An 11,555-nucleotide genomic window follows, 5' to 3' on the forward strand; every position below is an offset into this window, starting at 1 on the left:
GGTAAAACAAAACACGTTCTACGTGTCCATTCCGTTTCATTGGTCGCTCGATAAATATGCAAGTCATCTATGACGCACGTCCTCAGTTACGCAAGATTGATACAAATTGTTTTCAATGTATCAATCGCGTAGCACACACAAGAAGCAAAGCACCACATGACCAAAGCAAAGTAAAAACAGTTAGGAAAATGTCATGGCAGATGGTGAGACTTCAACGCATTTTTCAACATTAATTTTTTAATGTTTTTTTGTTGCTTAGCATATAATAAGACTTCACATATTGTCACCAGATATATACAGAAATCTACTTGTTGTGGTGTGTGATATAAATCCTGTATGGTGGGGACTTCAGGCCAGGATCTTACAAGAAAATCAGCCTGCAAACTTGCCAAATGTAAGTTTTACATTGGTTCTTTTCAACGAGGGAAAATATTAATCGAAAATAATAGATAAAATGCCAAAAAATAATATTTGTTAATGAGTGCAAAGTAAAGTATTAAGGTCCCATCTCGCAGGTAAACAGAAGAATGGACAACAATAGCCAAAAGTATTGCTGATTAGGTATAATCTAGACGAAAAGTGGCATAGCCAGCTTAATAATTGGAGGGGAATGTGTGGCATGTTCTGCCATCTTAAGCTCTCTTGAAGTCAATTGTTTTCTGTGGATTTCATCATGCATGTATGAATATCCCCAACAAAATATTGAGGCTAGCTATACCACTGTAACTGAACCAAAAAGTTTAGTATAAGGTACAATGCAGGTGGTTTTTAAGTCAGTAGATAGTAGTTGCTGTTTTTGACAGAAGTAATTGAAGGATATTAAAAGAGTCTGGACTAAGTCTTCCACTATCATGATCTGCATCAGTTGCAGATTACTCAGTAGGCTAAATAGGCTGAAGCATACAGGCCAAGGCTTTTGAAAGGGCCATTGTATCTAGATATAATTAGTGTTTAGTTTTTGCCATTCAGGACTGGTTAAATGTTCTTAATTTAGACCATTTATGCTGTTACAAACCATATGATCTACTTTTCAAATGCATGATACTCAGAACTCATGAAGTAGTGAGTTTTCGCAGTGACAACTTTAAATTTACTCCTTATTGTTGATACTATACAAAAACAAGCTGGGAAATGCCAAGGTGTGTCAGGAATGCAAATGTTATAAAGAGACTTTGTGGGAGAAATGGATATTCGACTTTAAGTCCAACAACTTTGTTTTAGCTCACAGGCCCCGTAATTAGTAATCTGCCAATGCTCTGCATGAGATGAACTTGTAAACCAAAAGGATAATTTGCATTCACAGGAAAATGAAAAACAATGCAAATACTTTAATTTAACCATTAGAATTATGGAATATTGTTTATTTGGTATTTCGACAGTTTTTGCCCAATTTTGTGGACTTTTGCTCTTTGAACTCTATTAAATATTAACCTTATTTTTTACAACCAAGCATACTGTGTGATTGTACATACAATTTTTTTACAAAATTTGGTGTGATGAGCTAAGACTCCCCCCCTGCATTTTATATTTGTAGAATTCAGATTAAGGGGGGATTGTTTAAGCTCATCCCACCAAATATAAGGTCACACTTTACACAAGGCATCAGAGCACACCTTGTTGTTTTATTTGTGTAACGAGTCTACCTTGTGGACAATACTAGAAACATTAATCCAACATCCAAAAATTTTTTTGATAAAGATAATATTTTAGGAGCCTGTTGTGCCACCATTAAACGCGTTTTTGAACAATGTACTGGTATTCTGTAATGCTCATCTCATGATGAAACACACAAATGAACTGGCAATACTTGGTGCCACTTGTACCAAAAGGTGACAAAACAATAACAATTCTTATCATTAATAAAAATAGCTATGTAAATCAAGTGATACTTTAACTGTCTTCTTCATAGTCAATTTATCTATCCGAGTAATGAAGAGAATGACAATGATAGCATTAAGAACAAAGATGGAAAGTATGAACACTTTTCATCCATGAACAATATAGTTGTTAAAAGAATTAGAGAAGTAATGAAAAATGAAATCAACAATGATGGTAAGATATGTGTGCAGTGTTCCCATAAGTAATAGATGATTTGTAGTTGTCTGTTATCAATTAGAATATATTGCTGTATGTCCTTTGACCATTCTTAAACACTCAATGTTTGGTGGCTGCATTTATTTAAGTAAAAACGTTGTTTTATGGTCCATCCAATGTGCACTGCATTATAGGTAGCGATGTTAATCAAAATACTGCCTCGCTCTTGTCAGGAGCGCTTTCAATGGCTCTTTGTTGTATCCTTATTACTCTAATGGATCAAAGTTGAACATAAACTTAATGCAGTTGATTTAAATCTTAAACTTCTTTACCAATATGTTAGATATAAAGCAAGCCGAGCGTGATTGCCCTCGTAAGATGTTTTTTTTGTCTTTTTCCTACATTTCGTTGAATTCTTTTGCCTTCTTTGTTGATTTTTGTTGTTTTCTAGTTGGACAGTGCGTTAAATCAAGATTATTAGTAAGGAAATTAAATGAATCAAACTCAAAGGATTGCCACTTTTGGGGAACTTTTATTATTTTAGATCCTGAAAGGAACGAAAGACGTGTCCACACAGTACATGGCCACAATGAATTGCATATTTGCAGCGCAAAAAAATGTACGTTCTATGTATTTACGTTCAGAATGTCTTTACTTTGCAAAATCCTTTGATATTGTGTTTATCTTTTCCTTTGATTGTGTCCACAGAATATAGTTATGGATTCTTGTCTCCTAAAGTCGGATTCCGGATTCCTTCAACAAGTAGGAGTGAAGACTAAATGAATATTCAGAACTTCAAGTTTTTTAATGTAGCTTGTTGTTTTTTCAAGGCATCAGACATTACGGGTGGCATGTATTTAAAAGTTGAAAAGATGGAGTCGCTACTACAATATTTATTGGTATCGTGTACATTTTCCCCCTTTTCCCTCTGTTGTGAAGGATTAACTACGCATTGACCTGAAGTTAGGCTTTAATCAACCTTAAACATAACCTAATTAACAAACTTGGCGGCTGCCAAGACAGAAGACCGCTGACAATGATAATAACTGACTCATAAGCTACAGCAACCCCAAAACCATATAAAATGTACATAGAAGCGAATGCGGTTATCACGACATTCACCCTGTCCTTTAAAGATTAAGTCTATCAACTGGGTGCCTGATTCGCTCAGAGCGCCGCACAGGGGTGTGTTCAGATGTAGTAGGTATGCTAGCTTGATTGGTAGCTGTTGGTACTTCTTGTTGCCCAGGAGAATTTGCAGCTGTAGTTTCTGGCGCATGATCGTGAGGCTGAATTTGAACTTCAGTTGTAGATGGAGGTTTGGGTGCAAGATGCTTCGTTGACACAGTTGTCTGCCTACCATCAGGATAACGTACAAAGGCATAGTGAGGGTTTGCCTGGAGTAGCTCCACCTCGTCGACTAACGGATCAGTTTTATTTGTGCAAACATGACGCTTGAGGAGTACAGCACCTGGTTCTGTCGTCCAAGTAGGAATCGATGCACCCGAAGAAGATCGTCTAGGAAACTTGAAGAAGCGCTCGTGAGGTGTCTCATTTGTAGCCGTACAGAGTAAGGAGCGAATGGAATGGAGGGCGTCAGGTAGAATAATCTGCCAATACTTAATATGTAGATTCTTGGATTTCAAGGACGTTTCAACAGCTTTCCATACAATACCGTTATATTTTTCAACCTGACCATTTCCTGCAGGGTTGTAGCTTGTTGTTCGACTTGTGGCGATCCCTTTTCCTCTTAGGAATGCTTGCAGCTCATGGCTCATGAACGATGCACCACGGTCTGAATGAACAAATGCTGGCATGCCAAACAGGGAGAATAGAGTAGTTAAGCATTTTATCACTGTAGATGTTGATATATCTGAGCATGGAAACACGAATGGGAACCTGGAGTATTCATCAACTATGTTCAGGAAAAACTTGTTTCCGTTGTTGCTTGGCAATGGACCCTTGAAATCGATATTGATTCTTTCGAAGGGTTGAGTCGCTTTAATAAGTGGGACTTCCTCTGGCTTGTGATATCGAGGCTTAGATTCAGCGCATATTTGACATTGGTTTGTGACACGCTTTACCTCATCCAATGAATAAGGTAAGTTCTTGCTACGAATAAAGTGGTTAAGCCAGGTAACACCAGGGTGGCAGAGTGCCTCGTGGAGGTTATACAGGGAATCTTGAGGTGCAGAAGCACAGGTCGCTCTGGAGAGTGCATCAGGGAGTACATTCTCCTTTCCTGGGCGGTATACAATGTCAAAGCTGGTAACATGCTAGTTCAAGCCTCCAACGCATGATTTTGTCGTTCTTGTATGATACAGACTTTTCGTCGGTTCTCAGAATGAAGTGTCGCCCTGTCAGGAAATGCCTCCAATGAAGGCCTCAATGACTCAATGATAGCTTGTGCTTCTTTTTCTATGGCAGCATTCTTCAGTTCGCTTCCTTGTAGTGAGCGATAGAAGAAAGCGACAGGCCTGCCCTCTTGGCTGAGTGTGGCTGCTAGTGCTACATCAGATGCGTCAGTTTCGACTTCAAATGGTATAGTTTCATCAAAAGCAGTAACAAAGGCTCCTTCTACAGTTTTCTTCAAGTTGTCAAATGTATTGACAGGTTCAGGTGACAGAGGGAATGACTTTGAGCTTGTTAGTGGCTTAATGCGGTTGGAGAACTCTGGGATCCACTGAGAGTAGTAAGAGAACAGATCAAGGCACCTGTTGAGTGACTTAGAATCGTGAGTCACAGGTAGGTTGCGCAGAGGGCTTAGCCTTTCTGGGTCTGGACGAATAACGCCTTCTTCAATTACATATCCAAGAATAGCAAGTTTCCGAGTTGAGAAGACACTCTTTGAGTCGTTGTAACAGATGTTCTTCCTCTTTGCTGCAGCAAGAAATTGCTCAAGGTTTGCATCATGTTCTTTTTTGGTCTTTACCGCAGATAGTGATGTTATCCAAGTATGGAAAAACTGCATTGAGATTGTTCTGTTCAACAAACTTTACCATCTCACATTGAAAACAGGCAACCCCATTTGTCACACCAAATGGGAGGCGTGTAAACTGATAGAGATTGTTGCGTGCTTCGAAGGCTGTGTATTGCTTATCTTCCTCTTTGAGGGGAACCTGATGGTGCGCACTTTGTAGATCAATTGTGCTGAAGACTCGATACTGTGCAATGTCATTTACCAAGTCATTTATCCTTGGTAGCGGGAAGGCGTCTAGTTAAGTAAAGCGATTAATAGTTTGGGAGTAGTCGATAGCAAGTCTCTTTTTGTGATTATCATCCTTGGTCACAACGAATTTCGCTCTCCAAGTGGAGTTGCTTGGTTCTATGATCCCTTCTTTTAGCAGCCTTTCAACCTCTCCATCAATGAACTTTAAATCATCCTTACTGTAGCGACGAGATTTGCTTGCAATTGGACGACAGTTCTCAGTTAGGTTAGCAAATGGCTCAGCTGGGTCCATGTTGGGGGTACTAAAACCACAGACAGACAGTGGCGGTTGGCTACCCCATACTGAAATGTAATGCTCTCATGCTGTAACTGGAAGTCCAGGCCGAGTATGAGATCGGCGCAGAGTCCAGGAAGGATTGAAAAGCGAAGGTTGGTGTATTTCTGGTCCTGGTATTCAAGTACCCGTAACATTAGCTGACAAGGTAGTGGAAGCCATGGAAACAGTTCCACTAGCTGGTTGCACAGTCAGCCCAGCCCTTTCAACTAGATTTGGGTGTATGAAACTCTCAGTGCTGCCACTGTCAAACAATGCCTTTACTTTCAATCTTCCTAAGCTGACGTTTGCCATTGACTTTGATAGAGACCCAGGACATGAAGTGGTGGCTAAAACAGGGGAGTGTATGGATGCTGATACCTTTAAGGTAGCTTTACTTTGACAAACCTTGGCGTAGTGACCTTTTTTCTGACACTTTGCACATATAGCTTCCTTTGCAGGACATTTAGATCGTGGGTGCCCATTGTTGCCACAGAAATAGCAGCTGGAAGTTGTTTCGACTGCAGCAGCAAGAGTATTCTCTTGGCCCTCTCCAGACCTTGAAGACTCAGCAGGAACAGCAGCATTGATGAGTGTATTTGGAGTTGAATACGACTCAGAAGTCTTCATGGCTGACTTAAGAGATCTAGCCTGATCGAACATAGTTTTTAAGTCGAGTGTCTTGTTTTCCAAAAGTCTTTGGCGTATAACATTTGACTGTAATCCAGCAATAAATGCATTTCTAATGCTCTCTTCACAGTATTGTACAGCTGTGACGTTCTTGAAGTTACAATCTTTGCTTAGTGCCTTCAGGGCTTGTAAATATTCGTCTAGTGTTTCTGTTGGAGCTTGTTTCCTAGTAGCTAAAAGAAGGCGAGCAAAAACTTCGTTTTTCGGTTTGATAAAGTGATTCTGAAGTGTTTCAATCGATGTCTTATAATCTTCACAATCTTCTATGTGTTGAAAGATGCTTGGGGAGACGAAATTGGATAATACTGCAAGTTTATCCAAACCTTCTTTTGGCAAAACGGCCATGAAGTTTTCAAACGTACGTTTCCAATGAAGCCATTCTTTTGTCGCTGTTCCACTGTTTGGGTCGGTTTCTAGCCGCTCTGGCCGTAAGACTTTATCCATTTCCTCTTGAAATTATTGTTGATTAAATTGTTGTGAACTCCTCCCAGGTGTTTGGGTCTATGTTGCAGCTCTTGATGTTGGCTTTAAGGGTGTCTTTGTATCTCTTCAGCGGTCTTCCTTGGACACGGCTTCCGTCTTGTAGTTGACCATACAGCAGCATCTTTGGGATTCTGCTGTCATCCATCCTTACGACATGGCCTGTCCATCGGAGTCGAGCTTTGATGATCAAGCTCACAATGCTGGGGAGTCCACACCTTTCAAGGACTTCAAGATTGGACACTTTGTTCTGCCACTTGATGCGGAGGATTTTTCTCAGGCAGCGCTGGTGGAACTGTTCCAGCTGTTGTATGTGCCTGTGATAAGTGGTCCAGGTTTCACAGCAGTACAGCAGAACACTCAGGACCACAGCCCTGTAAACAGCAATTTTGGTGACGATCTTGATGCCGTGTTCCTGCCAGAGTCTTCTCTTTAGTCTGCCGAAAGCAGCACTGGCCTTTGCAATACGCAGCGTTACCTCTGCGTCCAGGGAACTATTGTTGCTGATGGTGCTGCCAAGGTAGCAGAACTTGTCAACAGTCTTGATGTTGGTGTAGTTAATGATGACAGGAGGTGGTGGTGAGGTGTCACGAGTCTGGGATGGTGGAAGCTGGACCAGGGTCTCAGTCTTGCCCAGGCTGATGGTCAGCCTAAAGCGATCACATGCAGTTTCGAAGCGGTCTGTTATGCACTGGATGTCTTCATGAGAGTTGGCGGCTAGTGCACAGTCATCTGCGAAGAGAAATTCACGCAGGAGTGCCTCGTAGACTTTGGTCTTGGCCTTAAGTCTTCTGAGATTGAAGAGCTTTCCATCAGTACGGAACTGAATGTACACCCCTTTGTCGAAGTCACGGAAGGCGTCGAGCAGCATCGCTGCGAGCAGGATGGAAAAGAGAGAGGGGGCAAGAACACAACCTTGCTTCACACCGTTCTTCACAGGAAATGGGTCTGATGTCTCCCCACTTTCCTGGACTCTTGCCTGCATGCCATCGTGAAAGGAGGCTACCAGAGAGACTAGCTTCTTTGGACACCCAAATTTTCCCAGGATCCTCCAAAGGCCTTCCCGATTAACGGTGTCGAATGCCTTAGTTATGTCTACTAAGACCATGTGGAGTTCCTTGTTTTGCTCGCGGCACTTTTCCTGAAACTGGCGAATAGCGAAAACCACACTGAGATTCAGGGACGATGGCCTCGGCAACATTTGTGATTAGCCTGTTGAGGACTACTCGGGCCAAAACCTTGCCTGCGATGTAGATGAGGGATATGCCTCGATGGTTGTCACATGAGGTCTTATCGCATTTCCTCTTAGATGTGCACGACGGCAGCATCTTTGAAGTCCTGGGGGACCTTGGCAACTTTCTAAACCTCCTGGAACAGGGATGTCAGTTTGTCCAGGAGTGCCTGGCCTCCGTTCTTGTAAACGTCAGCTGGAATGCCATCAGCCCCAGGAGCCTTTCCAGACCTTGTCTGCTGGAGGGCTTTCGCAACCTCGTCTCTGGTGGGTGGGTCGGCAATTTCCTCTTTGATTGGCAGCTGGGGGAGGGACTCAATGGCTTCTTCGTTCATCTGTGACTCTCTATTCAGCAGTTTGTTGAAGTGTTCAGCCCAGCGTGAAAGTATGTCAGCTTTGTCTGTTAGCAGTGTCGTTCGGTCTGCAGACCTGATGGGGGTAGAGCCTGACGATTTTGGACTGTACACCGCGCGAAGCCCATCGTGGAGCTTTTTTGAGTCGTGAGCATCAGCTGCCACTTGGATTTCTTCGGTTTTCTTTTCCCACCAGGCGTTCTTCATTTCCCGCAGCTTGTGTTGCACATGATGCCTCACTTGCTGGTAGTCTTGCTTCTTCTCGCAAGCTTTGTCTCCTATAAGGTCGCTGTGAGCCTTATGGAGCCTGTCAATAAGCCTGTTGATCTCAGCGTCATTCTCGTCAAAGCAGTCTCGATGTTTTCGCTCAACGTATCCGAGGACACTCGCTGCAGAGTTGTAGACGGCTTCTTTGAAAGTGCTCCAGTCTTCCTCTATATCCTCGCCCGTGATGTAAATGTTTCCCAGGGCTACCTCTAGCTTCTCTTGCAGCTTTTCTTTGTTGGGTGGATTGCGAGCTACATTCAACTTCCTCGGTGGCTTCTCTCTTGCTGATTTGTTCTTTCTGGCGAGCTGGATGTTCATCTTGCTCCGTAGCAGGCGGTGATCAGACCAATAGTCGGCACCACGCATGCAGCGTGTGATGTGCACGTCTCTGCGGTCCCTCTGGCGGACGATTACGTAGTCCAGCATGTGCCACTGTTTGGAGCGAGGGTGCATGCATGTGTTCTTCAGCTTGTCAGCTTTTTGAAAGAGAGTGTTAGTGATGGTTAGCTCGTGCTGTGCGCACAGAGATAGTAGCATCAGGCAATTGGAGTTGCACTTGCCAGTTCCATGGCGACCCAGGATGTTTGGCCAGATGGTGTAGTCTACTCCAACTCGTGCGTTAAAGTCTCCAAGGATGATGAGTTTGTCTCTGCGGTCAACACTGGAGAGTAGCTGGTTGAGCTCTTCGTAGAAGGCTTCCTTCACTTCATCTGGGTTTGTCATTGTAGGGGCGTAGGCGCTGACAATTGTTGCGTTGCAGTCCTTCTGGAGTTTCAGCCGCAGGGTCATGAGGCGATCGCTGATGCCATGTGGCAATCTGACTAGTCGCCTTGCGAGCTGAGTGCGTATGGCAAATCCCACGCCTGAGTGTCTTGGGTGCGTTTTCCGGTATCCCAATGCAGTAGAAGGTGTAGCCACCACCGACCTCTTCCAGTTGAGTTTCATCTGCAAGTCTGGTCTCACTCAATGCGGCTATGTCCACCTGGTATTGTCCAAGCAACCTTGCTATTAGAGCAGTGCGTCGCTCTGGTCTGTCTCCCCTGTCCAACAGCGTTCTCACGTTCCATGCCCCAATGGTTAAGCGCTTTCTTGTTTTGTTATCCTTAGTTGTACGACCGCTTAGTTGGATGCCCAGGCAGGTGCAGTTCCTGCCAGGTGCAAGTATCAACAATAAACATAACCTAATTAACAAACATGGCGGCTGCCAAGACAGAAGACCGCTGACAATGATAATAACTGACTCATAAGCCACAGACCCCAAAGCCATATAAAATGTACATAGAAGCGAATGCGGTTATCACGACACCCTCAATCCTTTGAATCTGTATATGTCCGTAGTTATAACTTAAATAAAGTTGTGGTTGCAATAGCGAGTCTTAGAAATGTTAAAGAAACTCGTAACTGCATGGTGCATTTCGGTAAATTTCTCTGTTGCTGCACGTCTTCTATAGAGAAAACACGAAAGTATTTATAATGAATGATTAAGAATGTTGCATCTCAAGGAACAACTGTCTTTCAAAACGTAGATTACTTAAATGCGAACTTCTTTCATCCGATCTAAATACAAACTTCTTTCATCCGATCTATTAATTATTATTACGTAAGGTAAAAACAATGCGGCACATAGTTTTGTTGTATAGAAGCCAAAAACAGTATAAAAATACCGAAGTATCTCATTTTTATATTGTTATTGGCTTCTACATATCATAATTATTTTGAAATCAGACTTTCTCTCTCCTGTTGCTGTTGTCGTTCTTACTCGTTGACTCAATTCTATAGTGGATTTTCCTACCCAACCCCAGTACAAGGGAGAGCTTAAACATGCCACGTGCCATAGAAATCGACTACAGAGCAGCTTGCTTTTGTCACAGAACATTGGTGGACATTGGCTTCGTGTGCTCTGTTTGTCTTTCAAGTTAGTTGAAAATGACATCTTCATTATAAATCTTAAGCTGTCGTGTTTCATCTAATATGTCTTCTTTTATTTTAGTTTACTGTCAATTGATACCACGATGTCGTACTTGTCAGTATGTTTCTACCATAGATTTGTTTCTTTCATGGTGTTTTTGATGCATTATACATGATTGAACTTGTACTTAGTGTACATGTTACTTTCAAATATCAAACTGTTTGTGTTTCTAGAACAAGATTCAAACTTCCAATGGCTACACTAGCCCGACCCAAAAAAAGGAAAAATTAGGAGCATTCCTCGACTATGGATTAAAAAAGCATGACATATACATATGTATACAAACGTCAAATTCAGCACGTTGGAGTTTTTATATCATAAGGAAGGCACTCTTCGACGAAGCACCAGATTTAATAGATTGTGAGATTCAAACGATATGAATGACAAACAACAAAAATTGTGAAACAGAAATTAAACCTAGATCTTTGTGTTTTAATTTTCATCGTTCTTCTCTTGCGTTGTCTATTTTTATTTTTAAATATCTTCTCATTTTTATTTTTAAATTTCTTTTTAATGTTTTTTTGGTTCTTTCGTATCATTTATTCATTTTCACAAATATTTTTTCTTGTAGCAGATCAATGGTTTCTTTGTCGTTAAATTACAATGCGTCCATTTTGTAGAAATTTGCTGTTTGTAAAATCGTCTCCGTCACCATTCGCAGTACTTATTTATAACCATGTGTTTCGCCGAGACACCATTCCAATCTCTCGTTTCTAATTGAACTCTTTTTCGAAATTTTCGTTTTATTAGATCATCAGCAGTAGGATTCTACCTGTGGATCTCTTATATTTGTGTAATTTGATGTGCTAAATTTAGAATACATACTAAAATAAAATATCCAATCACTGCCAGAATAGCACACAATTACTTGTGTTATAAAATTTACCTTTTTTGGTTTTATTACATTGCTGGTTAGATATTCGCCCTGATCCCACGTTCTTTGACTCCTACTCATCTCCAACTTCTGACTTACCTAATTTTTACCTTGCTCTAACATTCCTGTTGATACAGAACAGAAAGTATCATATAAGCTTAGTTCATATAATTGA

General features: G+C 41.7%; 1 protein-coding gene across 6 annotated transcripts; it reads left to right on the top strand.

Annotated features, from left to right (window-relative positions):
* Nucleotides 1-126: 126 nt before the first annotated feature.
* LOC124434920 (general transcription factor IIH subunit 3-like) lies at nt 127-10,942 on the top strand. 6 transcript variants are annotated; one of them, XM_046984857.1, is made up of 13 exons: nt 127-203; nt 291-394; nt 1,711-1,829; nt 1,910-2,052; nt 2,229-2,291; nt 2,378-2,407; nt 2,486-2,514; nt 2,579-2,653; nt 2,743-2,796; nt 2,865-2,933; nt 10,317-10,452; nt 10,528-10,564; nt 10,680-10,942. In XM_046984857.1, exons 1-13 carry the CDS (start codon nt 194-196, stop codon nt 10,735-10,737), a joined length of 927 nt encoding a protein of 308 aa, XP_046840813.1. In that variant the 5' UTR covers nt 127-193; the 3' UTR covers nt 10,738-10,942. The 6 variants fall into 6 exon arrangements, with proteins under 6 accessions (XP_046840813.1, XP_046840811.1, XP_046840816.1 ...); XM_046984855.1 differs by having other exon boundaries at nt 2,378-2,514; XM_046984860.1 differs by lacking the exon at nt 10,317-10,452 and having other exon boundaries at nt 2,378-2,514.
* The last annotated feature ends 613 nt before the right edge of the window (nt 10,943-11,555 follow it).

Source organism: Xenia sp. Carnegie-2017, unplaced genomic scaffold (assembly GCF_021976095.1).
Source record: "Xenia sp. Carnegie-2017 unplaced genomic scaffold, XeniaSp_v1 HiC_scaffold_14, whole genome shotgun sequence".
Classification (NCBI taxonomy): Eukaryota; Metazoa; Cnidaria; class Anthozoa; order Malacalcyonacea; family Xeniidae; genus Xenia; species Xenia sp. Carnegie-2017.